The sequence below is a fragment of the Equus quagga genome, chromosome 5 (genome assembly GCF_021613505.1).
Source record: "Equus quagga isolate Etosha38 chromosome 5, UCLA_HA_Equagga_1.0, whole genome shotgun sequence".
NCBI classification, from domain to species: domain Eukaryota; kingdom Metazoa; phylum Chordata; class Mammalia; order Perissodactyla; family Equidae; genus Equus; species Equus quagga.
Window position 1 is genome coordinate 130,439,288 of NC_060271.1, and position 21,342 is coordinate 130,460,629.

The 21,342-nt window shown below is 35.5% G+C and overlaps 1 protein-coding gene across 8 annotated transcripts in view; it reads left to right on the top strand.

Annotated features, from left to right (window-relative positions):
• Positions 1–21,342, top strand: part of ROCK2 (Rho associated coiled-coil containing protein kinase 2) — a 164,624-nt gene that overhangs the window by 69,517 nt on the left and 73,765 nt on the right. For all 8 annotated transcript variants that reach the window (XR_006888496.1, XM_046660403.1, XM_046660401.1 and 5 more), the window contains 3 exons: positions 3,317–3,398; positions 4,646–4,746; positions 21,189–21,326. Coding sequence is in view for 7 of the 8 variants with exons in the window: in XM_046660403.1 (XP_046516359.1) it covers positions 3,317–3,398; positions 4,646–4,746; positions 21,189–21,326 (321 nt within the window). In the remaining variant the exon portion in view is untranslated. The remainder of the gene's footprint in view (positions 1–3,316; positions 3,399–4,645; positions 4,747–21,188; positions 21,327–21,342) is intronic.

Consider the following 21,342-nt stretch of genomic DNA (forward strand, 5'->3'; position numbering starts at 1 on the left):
CATTCTGGTTTTGGTCTCTCACCACATTTAGGCCCTTCTAATTCTCAGTCATTGGTTTTACTGCTTTCTGCCGTGAAATCCAGTAGATCTTTGTGACTTCAGCTCCTACTCATTGCTTGGTATTTTTTTTTCTGGTCCTTGAATATCCTGTAGGTGTGGTGTTTTGTTTTGTTTCAGTGGGCCTGTGACTTTTAAATCTTCTCCTGAAAGTGGGGAAAGGGGTCACTAGTGTTAATTTTCTTCATTGCTGTGAGTTTTGGTTGTAGGCTTTTCTTTAATTTGTTTTATTCTTTTTAAAATTTCTTTAGCTCAGTTTTAGTATCACTCTCAAAGGAAAGAATCACATTTGAAATTACAGTGACTGAAGAAAAAAATCTTACTGCCTAAAGTTTATATGAAACTGCATAACAAGGAAGGTCGTAGACCTAGGCTTTCAGTCAGGTCCTGAGCTAACCCAGAGACTGGATCTCAGTATATATTAATTTCATACACTGAAAATATTGGCATCTTAAAAAAATCCAGAATTTATTTCTTAAAAAGTGGTACTAAATAGAAAAAATGTCATGTAAAAATTTATAAACATAAAAGCTCAATTATAAATATAAATTTATAAATATGTATTCTACATTTTCTTCTAATACAAATTACTAGCAGATTGAAGTGTCATAGTATCATTCAGTAATAAATACTAAATAAAAATAAAAGGTAATGCACAAATGAAATAGTATTTGATCTTTAAAAAATGGTTTAAAATAACAAAATGGTATTGTTGTTGAATTGAGCAACTGCCCAAGTGTTCCAACTGCTGAAAAAGCTCTCTGATTCTACACTAGTGGGGGATATTATGGGGAAATATTTATAAACTATTTCCAGATTTTTTTCAGAATTATTTAATTTTTATATAATACCATCTCTTTCTGATAACTTTTGCAACACTGTGGGATAGGCAAGAAATCAGTCCTCTTACTGATATCAAGCTGTAATTTTGTTTTGAAGAAAAATTTCTTTTGTCTTCTTTATGGGTAGATGGAGATTTTAAGTGCAATTACTTTTATCATTTTAGTATAAAGTGTTCATATTCTATTTGTTTGGAAAGTGGCTAAACTAGAGGAGGATATTTATTCTTGTAATAGGAGCTTTTGCCTTGTCAGTTTAGATTTTTTTCTTTCTCCGGAGGTTAATGGAAATATAGAAGAAGGTTTCCAAATGAATGGATCTTTCTTTGATTTGACATTTTAATACAGAGTATAAATCTGGATATATCCAAAAATATAAGTGATTCAGATTTTACATTTTAAACTTATTTAAAACATCAAAATTATACCAATAAAGGTATATTGATATTTTGGTACTTAAAAATAGCCAATTTGTTAAAGCGCTGGAATCCTTGAAGAGCAATCCAGCTGTCCTGGAGAAGGGGGGGAGGGTTTCAAAGTGTGAATTTAACAATCTCAACTTGACTAGAAGTTGGATATTTATTATTTTTTCAGTGTATTTGTTTTTCTTTCAGTTCAGGAGAATCAAGATTGTTTTGGGGCTGGCCCAGTGGTGTAGTGGTTAAGTTCATGAGCTCTGCTTTTGTGGCCTGGGGTTCGCAGGTTTGGAACCTGGGTGCAGACCTACACATTGCTCATGAAGGCATGCTGTGGTGGTGTCCCACATAGAAGAACTAGAAGGTCTTACAACTATGTACTAATGCTTTGGAGAGGAAAAAAAAAAAAAGAAGAGGAAGATTGATAACAGAGTTAGCTCAGGGCCAATCTTCCTCCCTGAAAAAAAAAAAAAGATTGTTTTGTATGTTTGCATTATTGCTGTCAGTGGGATATGATAATTTTAATTGTGATTAAAAAGGTTTATAATTTATTCCTCACATTGCTGCCTCTTTCTGTTGTTAAAGAATATTTTCATCAAGTGCTGATATATTTTTTAAAGAATGGAAATTCAAAATGTGAAGTATAACTAAATGGTAAATATAGTATTTGCAATTCTTCTAGAATTAGTAAACTAAGAACTCAAGTTACCCTTCTAAGTTTTGCATGTAATTTTCCCCCACCCAGATCCCCAAAAGGTCTCTTTATCACTGTTTTGTTTTCTGCAATCTTCCAGCTTTCTTTTTTATCCTTCCAAGCTCCATGGTGTTGGTCTAGTTGTTGAGACTAGGGCACTGAATTAAGTATGTTGACCTCTAAGATTTAGTTAGTATTCTGCTGTGTCGTTTCCTAATAGTATAACCTTGGGCAAGTGAAAGTCACTTAATCTCTCTAAACCTTTGGTTGTTTATTTTTAAAATGAGAATATTTCCTCCTGCCCTCCTCAGAGTTACTTGGGGATGAGGCAATATATGCCATAGTGTTTTACAAATACTGTTTCCTTCACAGGCATATCCATTGAGTAATTTAAGACTTAGTTTGTTTCTTACTAGTTTTTTCACCACTACCAGGTTATATGTATGTACTGTTTTCTATTTTGATTATAAATGTAATGTGTGCATGTTGTAGAAAGTCTGGAAAGTGCAGGAAACTTAAAGAAAATAGAAACATCCTGTTTTTATGTTTTTAGGGAAAATTTAGGTTTGGTTTTGTTTTTGCTAAGGAAGATTAGCCCTGAGCTCATGTCTGTTGGCAATCTTCCTCTTCTTTTTGCTTGAGGAAGATTAGCCCTGATCTAATATTTGTGCCCATCTTCCTCTACTTTATATGTGGGTCGCTGCCACAGCATGACTGACGAATGTTGTAGGTCCACGACTGGGATCTGAACCCATGAACCCGGGCCACTGGAGCAGAGTGTGCTGAACTTAACAACTAGGCCACAGGGCTGGGTCCTGGGAAATTTATTTCTGAGGCTCAGTTCCCTGAGGGTAGGGATAGTTAGTGTTTTATTTATTTTTGGATTTTCTATTCTTTGTATACACCAGGCACACAGTTAAGGGTTGTTGAATGAAGGGAAACTTCCTCAGTCTGGGTGTATTTGTTAAAGTCAAAAGCTTGGTGAAATTTTACTTGGCATTTAAAGAGAGCAAAGAAGACATCTGACTAGCAAAAATAGTAGCAGATGCATATTTTTAAGTGACATTTTTCTGTTGCCTAAAAGAAGAAAGGAAAACATGATAGAGTCAATCCTAATATTCTCTAGCAGAAGTTGGGAAACTGGTTAAGATATGTTGGATATGGAGCCACTGGGGTGGTAATGTCGTATCAAAGAAGATTGACATTTATTCAGCAAGAACAACATATAATAAAACTTCACGACTTTTTTTTTTGAGTGCTTGGAAATTGTAACAACTTTCTTTTTCCTCTTTTTATTTTTTGTTAAACAGGATGGCTTAAATTCTTTGGTCCTTGATTTGGATTTTCCTGCTTTGAGGAAAAATAAGAATATAGATAATTTCTTAAATAGATGTAAGTATGTATAAACTTCAAATTTGATCGTATAGTTATATTTTTAATAAGAGATGTATATTTAATATTTTTGCAGTCTGTAAACTTTAATCTATAAAACTTAAGTATTTTTAGTTTGCCATTTGATTTATTTAAATACTAATATTCTCTATTTTCAAAGCAAAACTCCAGAACCAATTACAGTATGTAAATTAGGTAAAGTTCAAGATTTTGTATAAATTTTTAAGACTATTTAGCTGTCTCAGAATGGGTTATATATGGCAGTTCCCAGAGAAGTTTTAAATTAATATTAGCAGCGTTACGACTTAGCTTGACCAAAGTGTTTACCCAGAAGACTTAATGAACTTTGTTTGTATAAATGCAGACATTTCATTCTAGTTAGTGAAAGATAATGTGATAATTATTGTCATGTATGTGATAACTTTTAATGTTTGCCAGTGTTGATTGCAATGAAAGTGTAAATGAACTTGAATTCTTTTTTTTTCTTTTTTTTGGTGACGAACATTGGCTCTGAGCTAACATCTATGCCAGTCTTCCTCTATTTTGTATGTGGGATGCAGCCACAGCATGGCTTGATGGGTGGTGTGTAGGTCCACACCCAGGATCTGAACCCATGAACCCTGGGTCACCAAAGCAGAGCTTTCAATCTTAACCACTATGCCACTGGGCTGGCCCTTGAACTACTTGAATTCTAAGAATAAGAAATTCTCAAAATAATTAATATTTACTTTATATCAACACAGTAAGCTCTGTAGTTTGGTATTGTCAGAGACTGGGCTGTTTTCCTAATTAAACAATCTTGTCTGTAGTTACCATATCTACAATATGTGATTACTATTTTTCAAAGAAGTAGGCTCCCAAATTCATTACTAAGATTAGCCTTGCAAGTAACTTCATAGCATCTTTCTGCTATGATTCAGAATGCACTCCAGGATTGCTTGGGTCGTCACTGTTTCAGCTGTCATCTAACTTGCCAAGCAACAGAGTAGCTTAACTGCTACTTTTTGGGAGTCAGTAAGTAGTATTTGTTTATATGTGTTAATAAACCATAGAGTTTCAGTTCTTTGATATAAAGTTAATGTGTATCTTAGATTTTTAAACAGCAGCCTTTAAAAACTGACAGATTTACCTGAAAACTAAGCTATTTCTTGAAATAAGAATTTGTTTAAAAATATGGTGGTTATTTTTAAATATTGTTTATAAATATGCTAATTGATATTACAAATATGGTGGTCTTTTTATTATAGATGAGAAAATTGTGAAAAAAATCAGAGGTCTACAGATGAAGGCAGAAGACTATGATGTTGTAAAAGTTATTGGAAGAGGTGCTTTTGGTGAAGTCCAGTTGGTAAGAAAGTATTTGTTTTATTTATTTATTCTTTTTGATGACATGGTTTTGTGAAACATTATCAGTAGCCTCTGAGTAGATCTAATTTCTGTGCTTAGCCATGCTAGTATTAGCTTTATGAGCTTGGTCAAGTCATTCCATCTCTGAGAGCCTCAGTGTCTTTGTCTATAAAAGGAGGCAATTGTGCTATAAACACCAGGTCTCTTACAGCTCTAAAACACTGAGATTTAGAATAAGGCCAACTTGGCTTCACACACAATCTGCCTAGCAGTTAGCGTTCAAACAGAACTACTGTATTTTCACTTAGTATGTTGAAATTAATAGCATCTTTGCTTAATTAACTGAGAATTATGTAGATATATGAGAAACCTGACAATGACATTTTAGTAACTGAAAGTAAATAAGAAATTTATCTCTGTAGGCCAAAGTGGTACCAACTGGAAATATTATACATGTTATTACCAATGTTAATTAAATGAGGAACTATAATAATAATCGTATTTTCATCACCTGAGTATGAAACTGCTCTGTTTTTGTCCTTATAGTTAAATTAGGAAGTCGAATTCTGTTTTTCAATCAACAGTGTTTTACTCTTTTTGGTAGAGCACCAAGAAAGCAGTGATCACTATGGGCCAGGATAGGTTTCTCTAGGAACAAGTCATGACAGAATAACCTTTGTCTTTTTCTTCTCTTTCATTCCTTCTTTCTTGGATAGCTTTATTGAACTTGTAGATCAGGGTAGTGCAATAGATGTAATATATATCTATAAGATTTTTGAAAAAAGTCGGACATATTTGAAGATGATCTGGAGAAATATCAACGAATAAGCATGTGGGTAGGCAGCTTTATAACTAATTTAATAGCTGTATTCTGAGACTGATGAAGGCATGAATGGTACCTTGGACAGAGATCCCCAGGGACAGGTTTCAGGGTTCTCTCCTCTTCTATTAAACACTTTATTAAGGACTTGTATGGAGGCAATGGTGGCATGTTGAAAAATTTTGCAAATGAGCTAAAACTGAAATATGAGGATGACTTTACATTATGAGCCAAAATCTAGAAATTTTCAATTGGGAAGATCAGTGGCTAGATGGAAGAAGTGAAATTTAACCAGAATAATGACCTATACTTGATGTGAGGAACTCAAGGGATAGGTTGCTTAATAGTAGTTATGAATTAAAGAGCAATATTTTTTAAAAAAATTTTTCTTGAATGTAAACCAGGCAAGGATCATTGGTGGTGTGGCTGCCCAAAATAGTAAAGGAAATTTGGACTGCTTTGATATAGTTTCTAAGATGACAGAGATAGACATTCTCTATTTTGAGATGATTTGCCATGCCTGGAATGTTAGATACAGTCCAGATGCCCTGTTGCCTTGTTTTAAAAGGCACATTGATAGAGGGTACTCAAGGGATGGAATGCTCAGAGACTTGAAACGATGCCATCTGAGGTATGAGTGAAGGAATTGAGAAGTTAATTTGGAGTCGATTTGACGAATGGGCTGCCTTGGAAAGTAATGAGGTTTTGTTTTTGTTTTTTTGTTTTTAGTCAAAGTGATGAAGCTTCAGTTAGTAGAATGCTCTAGTTGGGAGGATAAGAGATTAGAGTACATGACAGTTGAGTTATGAAAGTTCCTATAAGATGGGGAAAATATAAAGTATTTGAATCTTAGCTCTGCCGTGGTCTAACTCAAAGATCATGGTGACTACAGCAGGTTTCTCAATGTCTCTGAGTTCCAACCTATTGCATATAGACAATAAATAATATCTATGTCGTGGGGGTCATTGTAGGGGATTAAGTGAATTAATAAAATAAATAATCCTGGTTATGAGGCTCCCTAAGTGTTAACCGTTCTTATTATTGCCTATTTGATATATAGATTCATAGTACATGTATTTGAAACAGATACATTGTTTCTTCAGACTTATGATTCAGCGTAATTATGGAAGAGAGATTAGAATTTGAAGTTTTATTTTTGAAAGGAAATGCAACAGACCTTGACCTGTCTTGTTTTTGTGGCAGGGTAGTCATTATTTGATGTTAGGTTACTTAGATCATTGAAGTTTAATATGTTAAAGAAAGAAAAGGAAAATGTATAGAAACAGAAGGCTTTATTTTTATTGTTAATTTTCCATCTCAAATTTCATTTTGGCCACAAAACAGACAGAAACAAAGTCATATGTTTTTAAAAATGAAAGATATTTTAACATTCCATTAATCTGATCGCCTTTGACCCAAGAGCTTATAGCATGTTTCTTTTGGCTTTAGTTCTTGGTTTGTTACCTTAGGCAGGGACTCTTTAAAGAAGGATGAGATGGAAAAGGAAAAGTCCAAGTGTTGCTTCCATAACTTTTTAAAGTTGATTCGTATGTGGTAGATAAATTAGTTGGTGGATATGTAGGGAATGTTCCACATTTGGGACATTTTTATGATTATGTTTTTCCAGTCATCTGAAGAAAGTTTTACAATAGTAGAATGCCAATTTTCATTTCGTTTCGCTTCTTCTGGTCAAATTAAAAATACGTTACCACAGAGGGCCCACCAATCAATTTCTGCAAAGAAAATTCTCATTGTAAAAGTAACTTTGGTGTGTCACAGCAGCTATACTGTAGTATTTAGGAGTGAGAGTCAGGTTACTTACAGTTGAATTCTGACTCTCTCCCTCGCTAGCTGTGACTTCAGACAAGTTATTTTAATTTCTTTGTGCCTCACTTTCTTACCTGTTAAATGAAGCTAAGAGTAGCATTTATAGCTTATAGAATTACTGTAAGAATTAAATGTTACAGTATATATAAAGCATTTGGAACAGTTCCTGGAATATATAGTAAGTTCTCTGTAAATGTAAGCAATTAATTGTCAGACATAAAATGGTTCATTTATCCATCCATCTATGAAATATTTAATCAGGATCTGTTATGTTCTAGGAGGAGTGCTAGCCTCTAAAGATACAATAACATAGTCTCTTTCTCAAAGTGGTAGTTTTGTGGAGGAGATGAAGAATGTTACTTTAAACAAGTAAAGTATTTGCAGAATATGATAAATACTATGAAGGAAAAGATCTGGGTGCTATGAGACAGAATTATGGAGGGATGTGCCTCATTCAGTTGAGGTAGACTTAGGAAAGGCCTTGACGTAAGAAAGTGACATTTGAGTTGAGATGTAAAGGAATTAGCCACATGAAAAAGTAGGCTTCGGGTGGGAGGCAAAACACAGAGAGAATAGCATATGAAAATGCAGTGAGTCAGGAAGGTATCAAGGCCGGCCCCGTGGCTGAGTGGTTAAGAATGTGTGCTCCGCTGCGGCAGCCCAGGGTTTCACTGGTTCGGATCCATGGCACCGCTTGTCAGGCCACGTTGAGGCAGTGTCCCACGTGCCACAACTAGAAGGACTTGCAACTAAGATATACAACTATGTACCAGGGGGGATTTGGGGAGATAAAGCAGGGAAAAAAAAAAAGATTGGCAGCAGTTGTTAGCTCAGGTGCCCAAAAAAAAAAAGGAAGATGCCAAGTCATTTGATTTGTTTGGGTGTAGATTCCCTCATCTGAAAAAGGCGTTTCTTACAGACTGAAAAGTTCTATAATTCTAGGAGGGCAAAATTTGTGTAATATCCTGAAAGGTCTCTGACATGGATGATTTTTATCTAATATCAGTATTGCTTTTTGGATTCTGCTGTTTTTGAATCTTTTATCACATCTCATTTTTATGGAAAATAATATGATTCATTATAGTATATTGATTAAGAGCACGTACTCTGGAACAAGACTTCTCAGTTTAACATCAACCTTATGACCTCTGACAACTACCTAACCTGTTTGTGACTCAGTGTCCTCATTTGTCAAACATAATAATAGTTCATTATTCTTAGGTTGTTATGAGTGTTAAATGAGCTAAAACATCTAGAATAGCACATGACAGTGAATACGTAATAAATCGTAGCCTAAAATTGGAGCCTCCTGGAAAAGCAGTTAAGCTTCTTTTAAAGACTGAAGTACTGGGGCTGGCCGCATGGCTGAGTGGTTAAGTTGGCATGCTCTGCTTTGGCGGCCTGGGGTTTCGACGGTTCGGATCCTGGGTGCAGACGTGGCATCGCTCGTTAAGCCATGCTGAGGCAGCATCCCATGTGCCACAACTAGAAGGACCCACAACTAAAAAAATATGCAACTATGTCCCTGGGGGGCTTTGGGGAGAAAAAGGAAAATTAAAATCTTTAGAAAAAAAAAAGACACATACTAATTTCATTAATTGGCTTAAAGAAACAGCTTTTTATAGTTAAAGTAATAATGTTCAACTTTTAATAGTCATTTTTGCATAAAGCACACTAGTACTGTGGAAGTAGAGTCGAAGTTGACCACTCTTTTTTCCATTTTAGAGTATAGAAATTTCCTGTCATCAGAGCTTTAATTTCCTTACTTTGGATGGCACTAATGATAGAATTTATTTTATAAAATTTTTTTGTGAGGACTAAATTAGATTATACATATATGGTACTTAGCGTGGACCTGACGCATTATAGGTATTAAGTATATATTAGCTGTTGTCGCTGTTGTCAGTTTCTATGGATTTAAATGTTTTAATTTTAAGTAAATAAATAATAAATAATCAGAAGTATTGTTGTAACTTTTATGTGTATTTAGATGTGTTAGTTCACTAGAGCCACCATAACAAGATACCACACCAACTGTGTGGCTTAAACAACAGAAATTTGTTTCTCATAGTTCTGGAGGCTGGAAGTTTGAGATCAAGGTGTTAGCAGGTTTGTTTTCTTCTAAAGCCTCTCTCCTTGGCTTGCAGATGGCTGCCTTCTCGCTGTGTCCTCACATGGTCTTTCCTCTGTGCGCACATTCTAGTGTGTGTGTGTGTCTTTTAGTTTTTTTCGAGGAAGATTAGCCTTGAGCTAACATCTGCCAATCCTTCTCTTTTTTCTGAGGAAGACTGGCCCTGAGCTAATATCCGTGGCCATCTTCCTCTACTTTATATGTGGGACGCCTATCACAGCATGGCTTGCCAAGCGGTGCTGTGTCCGCACCCGGGATCCAAACCGGCAAACCCTGGGCCGCCGAAGCGGAACGTGTGCACTTAACCGCTGTGCCACCGGGCCAGCCCCATATGTGTATCTTAATCGCCTCTTCTTATAAGGACACCAGTCAGATGAGGTTAGGACCCACCCTGACAGCCTCAACTTTGACTTAATTACCTCTTTAAAGGCCCTGTCTACAAATACAGTCACATTCTGAGGTACTGGAGGTTAGGGCTTCAAAGTCTGAATTTATGTGTGTGTTGGGGAAGGAGGACGGCACGGTTCATCCTGTGACAGTATGTATGTGTGTTGGGATGAACTTTTCAATGAAACCACCTTTTGACCACCGTATACATGCTTACTTTGTTTATGTTTATTAACTTATCTTGGACATAATCTTTTTTTTGAAGAAGGAAGTTACAAATTCTAGCCTCGCAAATGTCTTTTAAGGTAAATATATAGTTTTTATAACAGAACATACATTATTCTTCAAATATTCCTTTGGTTAATTGATTAGCAAATGTTTATTGAATGTCAGGTACCGTTATAAGCACTGGCAATGCATTATATAGGTAAACTACTCAGACAAGTCCCCTGCATTCCTGGAGCTTTTTTTTTTTTTGAGTTGGCCACTATTATAGTTTCAAAAAAAAAATTATAGTTTAGGTTCTAAAAATGGGGTTACAAATTAACCTTCTTAAACATAATGTATATATATTAGAAATTATTTATGATTCTTTATTTGAGGGAGATGTATAAAAACAGGTTTTCATGGTTAACAGTGGAAATATTTTTAGCGTTTTTGTTTTTGAAGTTGCATTTTATTTTGAAGTTTGGGGACCTTATTTTTAGTTGGTTTTGTGATATTGCCTACTCGTCCTTCTTAACAAAAGTAAGTGACGTTACATTTTTTCCTGGTGGTAGTTTTGTTTGAAACTATACAAATTAATATATGAATACATTCTCACTCTCAAAGGTCTAAATTGCTTAGAATTACGTAGAGTAAAATGTGAAAATCTCCATTTATTGTGTCTTCTATTTTCATTTCCAATCATAAATGTAGCTAGTGTATTGGTATCCTTTAAGTATTTGATAATTAGAAACATTTGGGGACTGTTGTAAAACTAGTGTCAAATTATTTTTAGTGGATATTTATATTTTATCCTAATTATTTTCATTCTAGGAAAGTTGAAATCTTTCTCTGTTGAGTTATAAAAATTGCATCAATGCTAATTATTCTCCCTTGAAATTAAACATTCTTTCATTTTGGGGCTGGCCCTGTGACGTAGTGGTTAAGTTGGTTAAGTTCACATGCTCCACTTTGGTGGCCCTGGGTTCATGGGTTTGGATCCTGGGCACGGACCTACACACTGCTCATCAAGCCATGCTTTGGTGGCATCCCACATGCAAAAAATAGAGAATGAACCTTCCTCAAGTAAAAGGGGAAGATTGGCAACAGATGTTAGCTCAGGGCCAATCGTCCTCACCAAAAAAAACCCTTGCATTTATACAATAAATACATTCATGTAGAATAAAAAGAAAATAAGCCAATATTATACTTTTAAATCACCCATAGTTCTACTACTGAGAGAGAACTACTTTTATGACTTTGATGTATAGCTTTCCAATTTTTTTCTTAAAGATATGTGTAATATATGTCATATATATGTATATTAAGGAATCATATTTTGTAAAGCACACAGTTTTGTAACTTGTGTTTTGTTATGCAATGATAAATAGCAACACACACTTTTATAACTTTTACAACATGCCAGGCAGTCTTCTGAGCAATTTGTATATAGTAACCAATCTTTACAACAGTTCTTCTAGATAGATATTATTACTATTATGCCCATTTTACAGATAGGGAAATTCAGGTAGATAGGATAAATAACGTGTCAGAGTTTGCATAGCTACTAAGTGGTTGAAGTGAGATTTGACCCTAGGCAGAGAACTACAGAGTCTGTCCTCTTGGCTGTATGGTCATAACCAATTTTCTGTGCCAATAAATATAGATTTCATATGTAATTTTATTGGCTGCATGATGTTTCACTCTCATCTTACTCAAGCTCTCACCAGTATTTATTTCTTCTCCTTTCTGGAAACACCACTTTTTCCTTCATTTTGGCTTTTTCTTCTCAGTTTCCTTTGTGATTCATTCTCCACCTGACTTCTAAATATTGTCGTTTCCAAAGGCTAGACTCTTCTTTCTTTTTTTTTTTTTAAAAGATTTTATTTTTTCCTTTTTCTCCCCAAAGCCCCCCGGTACATAGTTGTATATTCTTCGTTGTGGGTTCTTCTAGTTTTGGTATGTGGGACGCTGCCTCAGCGTGGTTTGATGAGCAGTGCCATGTCCGCACCCAGGATTTGAACCAACGAAACACTGGGCCACCTGCAGCGGAGCGCGCAAACTTAACCACTCGGCCACAGGGCCAGTCCCTAGACTCTTATTTCTTTGATCTGCATTCTCTCCTAGCTCATTGTTTCCTGTGACTTCAGATGCGGTCTATATGATGTCAGGGCTCAAATTTATAGCTACTGCTCAGAACTTCTTTGCTTTCCAAACTCATATTCACGATGGCTTGTTTGACATCTCCATTAAGATATGTCACAGACGTCTAAAATGTGAAATTAGAATGCTTGATTCCCTCTCTAATGTGGCTCTTCTTCCACAAGTTTGTTCCTTCTCTTATCTTCTACTTCTTAATAAATGGCTCTAGTATCAACCCAGTTGCTCAAGCCAAAACAACCAGGAATCATTATTGATTTCTCCTTCCCTCATTTCTTGTATGTCATTTTTCAGTAAATCCTGCTCATAATATTGCTCCTGTCTCTACCCCTTTTTTTTGGTATTCACTGCCATCACCTTTATCGAAGATACTCTTTCATTCCCAGTCAGGTATGAGCATCTACCTGACTGTAGTGTGCCGCTTTGTTTTCCTGTTCCGCTAACAATGTTTCACTGTTGTACTGTTGATTTTGGATTGGGAAATGCTGATGGGGAAATATCAAGACCATGCTTATGAAATCTTTTGCAAATTCATGCTATCCAAGCTCAGCTAGATCCACATTACTATTTGGCAGACTGTTTTCCTCATACTTTATGTCCTTGTATTTTCATGTACCACTCCTACCCCCATTCCTGGTAACATACATGTTTTGTTTTATTCATTTTTTTTTTCATTTCCCCATCTCTCTGTATTGAGATAGGTAAAGAATGGGAAGTATAGATCTGATCTACCTAATATAAACTGCTGCCAAATTGATCCTTCTAAAATACATTATTGTATCTGTCCTTTGCATTTCCTGGCTCCTTTGCCTACTAAATGAAGCATGAAATCTTCATCCTGGCCTCCTAGGCTCTCTTGTAAGATGTCACCACTTTTATCTTTTTATTCTTATGTTCCATTATGGTGTTCATTCTGGGCAGGCTGCTCATTGCAGAGCGTGCCCTTTGTTTACGTTTGTGTTTCTTTATCATGTTGTTTCACTCTGTCTCTCAGTGCTCATTATAAAAGAAAACTTCTCTGATTCATTGTACTCTCCTTGCTACTCTTTATCTGAATGTGATCTCTCATTTGCATCTTTTAATTATAATTATTTAATTTACTGTGTTAACCTTGTGTGGTGGTTTTTATGTATACTTCTTTAAATTCTCCTTTCATATTGTAAATTTTTTCAGGGCAGGAACGGTGTCTTTTGAGTAGTTTTGGGATTCCCATCAGGGGTGTGTAGTTGCTCATCTGAAAATAGTTTGCCCATATCTGGGAAGATTATCTTTTTTAGTCAAGTACACAGTTTAGGAGGAATATCTGTAGAGCCGCAGATACTATGTAGCCATTTGTCAATTCAACCCTGGACATTGTAAGTAATGTGTGTGTGCAGCCAAATTAGATCTAATTGGATTTTTCTTGTCTTTTTATATCCTGTGCAGCACAGAACCTGAAACTTAGAAAGTTTGTGTGTGTGTGTGTGTGTGTGTGAGGAAGATTCTCCCTGAGCTAGTATCTTTTGCCAATCCTCCGTTTTTTTTTTTGTTTTTTTTGTTTTTTTTTGCTTGAGGAAGATTAGCTCTGAGCTAACATCTGTGGCAGTTTTCCTCTACTTTGTATGTGGGATGCCTCCACAGCATGGCTGATGAGTGAAGTAGGTCCACACCCAGGATCTGAACTTGGGAACCCAGGCTGCCAAAGTGGAGGGCGTGGAACTTTAACCACTTGGCCGCGGAGCCTGCCACCAGAAAGTTTTCATTGAAGTGAATGACTGTGGTCTTTCCTGATCCCTGGGCTCAGATGGTTCCTGGGGATACAGTGTACTAAAGGGATACAGGCTTTCAGTGACAGGGCTCAAGGCAGATGTGAGATGAGCATCTTGGTTTTTCCTCCCACTGGCTTGCTTTTAATTTAATTGGTTTGAAACTAAGCTTTTAAAGTGAAATCAACCAGAAGCAAAGAGTGTAGGGGAAATGATTTTTTAACACTTGTCATGTAAACTCAAATTTTTAATTCCTTTTTTGGAATAAAACAGGCTCTTTGCTGGCTACAGGGTTATTTCTGAGTTGCAAAGATTATCTCCCTGCCTCCGTCCCTCCATGTTTTTGTAATTCCTGTGTTCCCCCATTCAGTCTTGGCTGCCACAACCAGACTAGACAGAAAGCACAAGGGCACTCTTTTCTTTCATCTTTAGTGGAAACTTTAGCAGCACACAATAACTGCTCCAGGTCTGTCACATGGATGCATTGGATTGTCTCATAAAAATAATCTGTTGTAATTTTTGATATTAAAAATAAATTTGAAAGCCTCAAATGGGGCATTTTGGTTAGTGATTTTCAAAAGTTTTTTTCCACAAATGTTCCAGGAGATATAGACATTTTAGGATTTTCCAAGCTTGTCTGTAGCTACACTTAGGAATGTTTCATCTACTTAAACATTTTTTTTTAAAAGAAGTACATTTTAGCTGTAGAAAATACAAATAAATAAATATAAGAAAATAAAAATCACCCAGAATTGCATCAGCTTAGATAAAGCCACTGTTAATTCTTTTTGGCCCTTCCTGTTTTTTTTGCTTTTTTTTGTTTTTTCCTATGTGTAGTCAATTTAGCTGGTGTTTTTGTACTCGTTACTTATAAAATTAGAAATGAGGAATATAACCATCTTTTTTCTGAGAGAAACATTGGAATAGGAACAATATTTTTGTCCTTCAGGCACTCATAGACTAGTGACTTAGGGGAAACACATGTGAAGTTTCATAATTGAATATGCTAAGTTCCATTTGTCTATGGTGGAGTTAGCTAACATTTTCATTGAGTGTATTCTATATGCTAAGTATTTATATTCATTATCTCATTTTATCTTTGCAACAATTCTGTGAGATTCTTTTATAGATGAAGTCACTGAAATTTAGAGGAGTGTTAAGCAAATTGGCCACATAGTTCAAAAATAGCTAGGACTTTTGGCCAGGTTTGTTGACATCCAAATCCATACTTTTAAGCAGTAGTCCATACAGTGTGGTAGTGAATAGCTACTCAGCTACTTTCTGACTCTTTATCCATCCATATTGAGTAGAGGAGAAGGAGCTAGAGAACTAAGAGGAATGTACAGAGATGCTAAGGAAGATTATGATAGAATTGTTCAGAAAGAGACATCCTCAGAAGGAAGATCAGTGGAAACCAGTTTTCCTAAAGTAACAGCAGTTTCTTGTAGTACTTTGTGATACTAGTGCTTGTGAACTTTAAAGGTATGAGGTAGACATTTGGCATGAATACAACTATTGCCTCTTAATGTTTGTTTTGTAGTTCAAATCGAAGACTATAAACTGGTGATTCCTGACTCTTGTGTTATGAGCTGGTTAAGTGTCCTATCACAGTAGTTTAGATGAAATTCAGGCCTCCTTAACTAGAGCATCTAACCAAAATAGTCTTTATTAAAAGTTTTATAGATCTTGTATGGATATAGATATGATTTTGTTGAATATGTTGAATTGGATTTCAGCATTGTGCCAGCTACTAGGCAGCCCCACACAGAAAATCTGCATTCTGTTCCTAAAGGAGCTTACGAAGCAGACCTGTACACAGCTAATTATGATATTAGATTATTACTAGTGCTATGGAAGCACAGAGAGGGAAACAGTTTTGCATAAAGAATCACCAAAAGTAAAGTCAATAAGCATTTTTCTCATGTTCAAAAAAATAAATAAATATTTAACTATTTTCTGCCAGCTGAAAAATCTTTTACTTTCGGCTCATAGCTGTGCTTTACAGCAGAATTCTTAAAACTCTGGTCATGATCTGAGTCAGGCATAAATAATATTACAGTCTAAATTAATTGATTGACTCTTAATGTTATAGGGATTGCTTTTGCTAATGACGTTAGGAAACATTCAAAATCTCATTTGGTCTTAGAGTAAGTGAAGCTTTGAAGAGTGGCATAAATATAGAAGAGGGAGTACCGTAGCAACCTCTTTTAGCAACTTTTTTTTTTACAACATTTAACAGCATTGCCAGAAGGAGCATTTGCTTTGAGATAATTTGCTGATTTAACACAAATCAGCTAAAAATCTGAACTATCTGCTCTGGAAGGGATTTCTAGTTTTAAGGGTTGGATTCCCTCATCCCCTAATCTCCTGCCCCCTACCCATGTTTTCATATTGCTTTCCCATGCATTTATTTTCAGCACTCTATAAATGTCATAACACTATACAAATCAAAGGAATTGTTATTCTAGTTTTGTCATTTAATATAGAAGGATATAATCTGTGACCCTCATTGTAACTTATTTGGCCAGTTAATTGTAGGATTTGTGTCATGTGAAGTTACAGTATATGAAAATACTTCAAATTTCAAAATATTTTAAGTGAGAAGTGATGTAACCTATTGATATCATAAACTTTTGCAATTGTAATTTGATTAGGCAGTTTTCATTCTGTGCTGTATTTTCTTTATATTCACACTGATCTTTTTACTTGCTATATCAAGTACTGAGAGAGGAAATTAAAATTTCAAACTGAAGTTATGAATTTATCCATTTCTTTCTTTAATTTCGTCAGTTTTTGCCTCCTGAATTTTCAAACCCATTTATTAGATTCATACATATTTAGAATTTTTATGCCTTCCTGATGAATTATACTCTTCTTCTCTGAGTTACCCTCTTTTTCTCTTCGCCTTGACGTTTACTTTGTCTATTATTAATATTGCTCTGTCAACTTTCTTATCCTTGCTGTTTGCATGGTATATCTTTTTCATCCTTTAATTTTCAACGTATTTCTCTTGTATTTAAAATACATGAGGTTAGGTTTTGCTTTTCAATGAGTTCTGATAATTTCTGCCTGAATGGGAGTATTTAGTCCATTTATGTTTACACATATTTTAGACTGTTTAAAATTGTTTTGCAGGCCCCTGAGTCTGTTCATTTTCATTTATTCCTTTTTGTCTTTATTCTTTAGATTTCTTTTTGTTAAAGTTCACCGACTCCCCTTCTATGTCCATGCTCTGTTAAACCCTTCAATGAATTTTCCAGTTTAGTTATTTTTCAGTTATAGAATTTCTAGTTGGTTCTTTTTTATAGTTTCCATTTCTCTATTGATATTTCCTTATGTTTACTCATTGAGACTGTTCTTTTCATTTTTATTTAACATATTTTCCTTTAGTTCTTTGAATATATTTATGAGATATTTTAAAGCATTTGTTAGCTAAATCCAATCCAACATCTTTTGGGGTTGTTTTCTATTGACTGCTTTTTTCTTGATGATAAGTCACATTTTTCTTTTTAACTATTGATTAATTTTTAAATTATATACCAGTCCTTATGGTTATGTGATAGAGACTCTGGATTTTGTTATTTTTCTTTGATGAGTGTTCATTTTCATTCTAATAAGCTGTCCAGTTACTTACTGATGACCCTTAACTTGTTCAGGCTTAATTTTATACTTTGTAAGTGTAGATGTGTGAAAAGACAAAGTTGTTTCCCAAATCTTTTTAACTGGCAGGACTGAAGCTCCAAACTCTGCTCCCTTTTCGATCTTTTAGGGCTTGGTATTATTAGACTTTGTTAGTAGTGCTAGAGTAGGTTTTGCTTTAGAGCATAGTTGTTTCTCCTAAGATGGCTCACCCTGGATCCCAGGAAATTAGCAAGGTTTCTCTGCTCTTGTTTGGCTGGAAATTGAATGTTCCTCTAGTGCTGTTTAACCTCTAGTGTCTCTGTTCTGTTATCAACCCTATAGCGGTTGCTCTCTTGTAAACCTTGGGTACTTTCTCTTTGAATAGTCCAGCCCTTAGTCAAGGACTCACATGGGACTTCTGGGGACCTCCCTCTACATAGCTTCTTACTTTCCTGTTTCCTGTCCAGCATAATCCAGCTGTCTCATCTGTCTTGAACTCTGATCTCTGCCTCTTCAACTCAGCAGGACTGTTGTGCTTAGCTTAGATGATTGCTTGTTGTCTGCTGGTTGGAGTATTGCCTTCAAGCAGGGTGTCTGGGTAGTTATGAGGCTGACTTGGTGAGTTTCTCTTTTCTCAGGGATTATATAGTCTTGTGCTGCCTATTTTACAAAGCCAGAAAACAGTTGCTTCATATGTTTTGCAATTTTGTTGGTTGTTTATAGTTGGAGGGTTAGCTGGTACCATTTACTCTGTCATAGCCAGGAGTGTATGATTTTGAGTGATACATGTTTGTGTTTATTGTTTCATGCTAAGACTTGTCTGTCTTTTCTATTAGTGATTTGTTCTAGTCCATTCAACAAGTAAAATTCCTTACCTGGGTTTTGTTAGTGGTGAAAAAACTCTACTAAAGAGGTACAGCATTGTATGATTTTCTAAAATATTGCATTTTATACAGTATCTGATCTGTAAAGTGTGATGATTCTTCCATATCTTCTTGAAAGGGCATGATCATTTCTTTGGTTTACCTTATTTTTATTAATATAAGTATTGATTCTAAATGTGGACAGTACTTGACAAAAACTAATTAGAAATGTTACCTGTTGAATTTTTCTTAAAACTAGAAATTAGTAGTTTGGCCAGTTATCAAATAAAAAACTTTTTGAAGATGTTAATTCATCAATTATTTGCAAGTGTCTATTTTAATTGCCAGTGCTGGCATTGTACTTGGTACTGAGGATAAAATGGAGAAATAAAACAGGCATGAATAATCCCTACCTCTGTTGAGCTTACATTCTAATATGGGAGATAGACAATAAATACAAGGAAACGACGTCAAAAAATTACGAGTTACAGTATTTGCTAGGAAGAAAACAAATGGAGTTCTAAGGTAGAGAACTAAGAGTTTGTACTTTAAATAGGATGGTCACTCCTTTGAGGAGTTTATATTGCAGCTGAGTGGAGAAAGGTGCTAGTCTCTGGGGAGGAGAGGTGAAGTCAGGAACTGTGATGGATTTTCTAGTACCTTCTCAGTACCTGTAAAGATTCTGGAGAAAAGTGTATTAGAGGAATGAAAGAAGGTAAGCATGCCTGAAGTGTGAACATGGGGAAGAAAATGACAATATTTAAATTGGGAAGGTGGGTGTAGGCTAGATCATTTAGGTCTCTGTAGACTGTCATCAGGAGGTTGATTGCCTCTTAGATTCTTTCCTCCAACCCTCAGTAGGGTGACCAGATAATTTGTACAAAATGTGGCATACTTCTCATTGAAAAGGAGCACTAACTGAATGGAAGTCTGGGTCGACAGATGTAATCTGGCCCTGTTTTGGGGAAAGCATCCTAATTGTGGGTATGCATATATAGAAATAGCACAGGAATAAGTGGTTAATAATGTGGATTCTGTATGCAGACTACCTTTAAATCTTGATTCTACCATCTGTATTAACCTCAGGCAAGTTACTTAATTTCTCTGTGCCTCAATTTCTCATTTGTAACATGGGGAAATAATGCCTCATTAGGATTGTTATGAAGATTAAATAAGACAGTACATCTATTAAAACACACTGTGCCTGGCCCATAGTAAGCACTCACTCAGTAAATTCATTCTTTCAGCAAATATTTGTTGAAAGGGTATTATGTGCCAGGCCTTATACTAGGCACTGGGGACTAAGCAGTGAACAGAAACAAAAATCCTTGCTGTTGTTGGGCTTAAATTCTCCAGTGCCGAGAGGAGGGGAAAAAAAGCATTGCATTGCATTGTTGCAGTGCACTCAAGCACAAGGAAGAGAGAATGGAATAGGGAGCGTGTGGGCAGGAGAGGGGGCGATGAGGTGAAAGTTTAAGTAGCTTGATCAGAGTAGGTCTCACTGAGAAGGGGACTTCTCAGCAGGGATTTGGAGAAGTGAGGGATTGGGTCCTGCTGTAAGAGGTGATTCCAGGCAGAGGGAACAACACATGCAGAGATGAGATGGGAAATTCTTAGGGATTTTTAAGCAGAAGAGTGACAGGAAATGCTTTATGTTTTAGAAGGATCACCAGTCTGTGGGTGCGTGAGAGTGACAGCAGGGAAACTGGTTGAGGCCATGGCAGGTAATTGAAATAAAAGATGTTAGACCAGGGTGGTATCAGTGGAGGTAGTTATAAATGGTTGGATTCTGAAGCTGTTTGAAGGTGGGACTGACATGGTTTGCTGATGAGTTTGATGAGCTGTGTGAGAGAAAAAGAGGAGCCAAAGGTTTTTAGCCAGAGCAACTGGAAGGATGAAGATGCCACTTACTGAAATAGGGAAGAATGTAGGAGGAATAAATTCAGGGGTGAAGATTTGGAGTTCAGTTTTGCACATTGTATTAGATATCCAAGTATAAATGTTAGCAGTTATTATTTATTATTAATTATCCAGTAAATGTTAGCTATTATATAATTCATTAAATATTTATTGACTCTGTAGTTTGTTATGTTATATTCTAGGATTAAAATTATGGTCAAATAGACACTGTCCTTGCCCTTAGGGAATTTACAGTCTAATGAGGAAGATAAGAATTGATCAAATAACCATATTATTGGTGGTTTTTCCCTTAAAAAAATAACCTTTTAAATAGGATACCTAGAAAGAGGTAGGGATGACTTAATAAAATCACAAATATCCCCTGATAGCTAAATTTATTAGATTCTTATCATCAGATAGTGAGGGATACATGTACATATCTTATAAGTTTCTCATTTAACAATATCTTATTCTTAAAATTGGTTAGCTTAATTAGCACAAGGGAATGAAGCTTCATGAATTCAACTTTATTTAGATGAAATGAGATAATTGTATATTGAACCTAGCATTTAAAGGTATTGTATATTTCATGAAATATTTAGGCTGTTGGGATTTTTCTCCTCTTTCTTTCATTAAAAATGTTATGCTTTTACTTTTTACTAGTTAGCTACGGATAATTTTGTTTTGTAACTAAAATCTTTAATAATAGCATTATAGTACGATCTGTTGTTTCCCTTTCTCTCGTAAAATTAAAGTATTACTTTTTGCATTTTAAAAAATCAACAGGTTCGTCACAAGGCATCACAGAAGGTTTATGCTATGAAGCTTCTTAGTAAGTTTGAAATGATAAAGAGATCAGATTCTGCTTTTTTCTGGGAAGAAAGAGATATTATGGCCTTTGCCAACAGTCCCTGGGTGGTTCAGGTAAGCATACTAACTT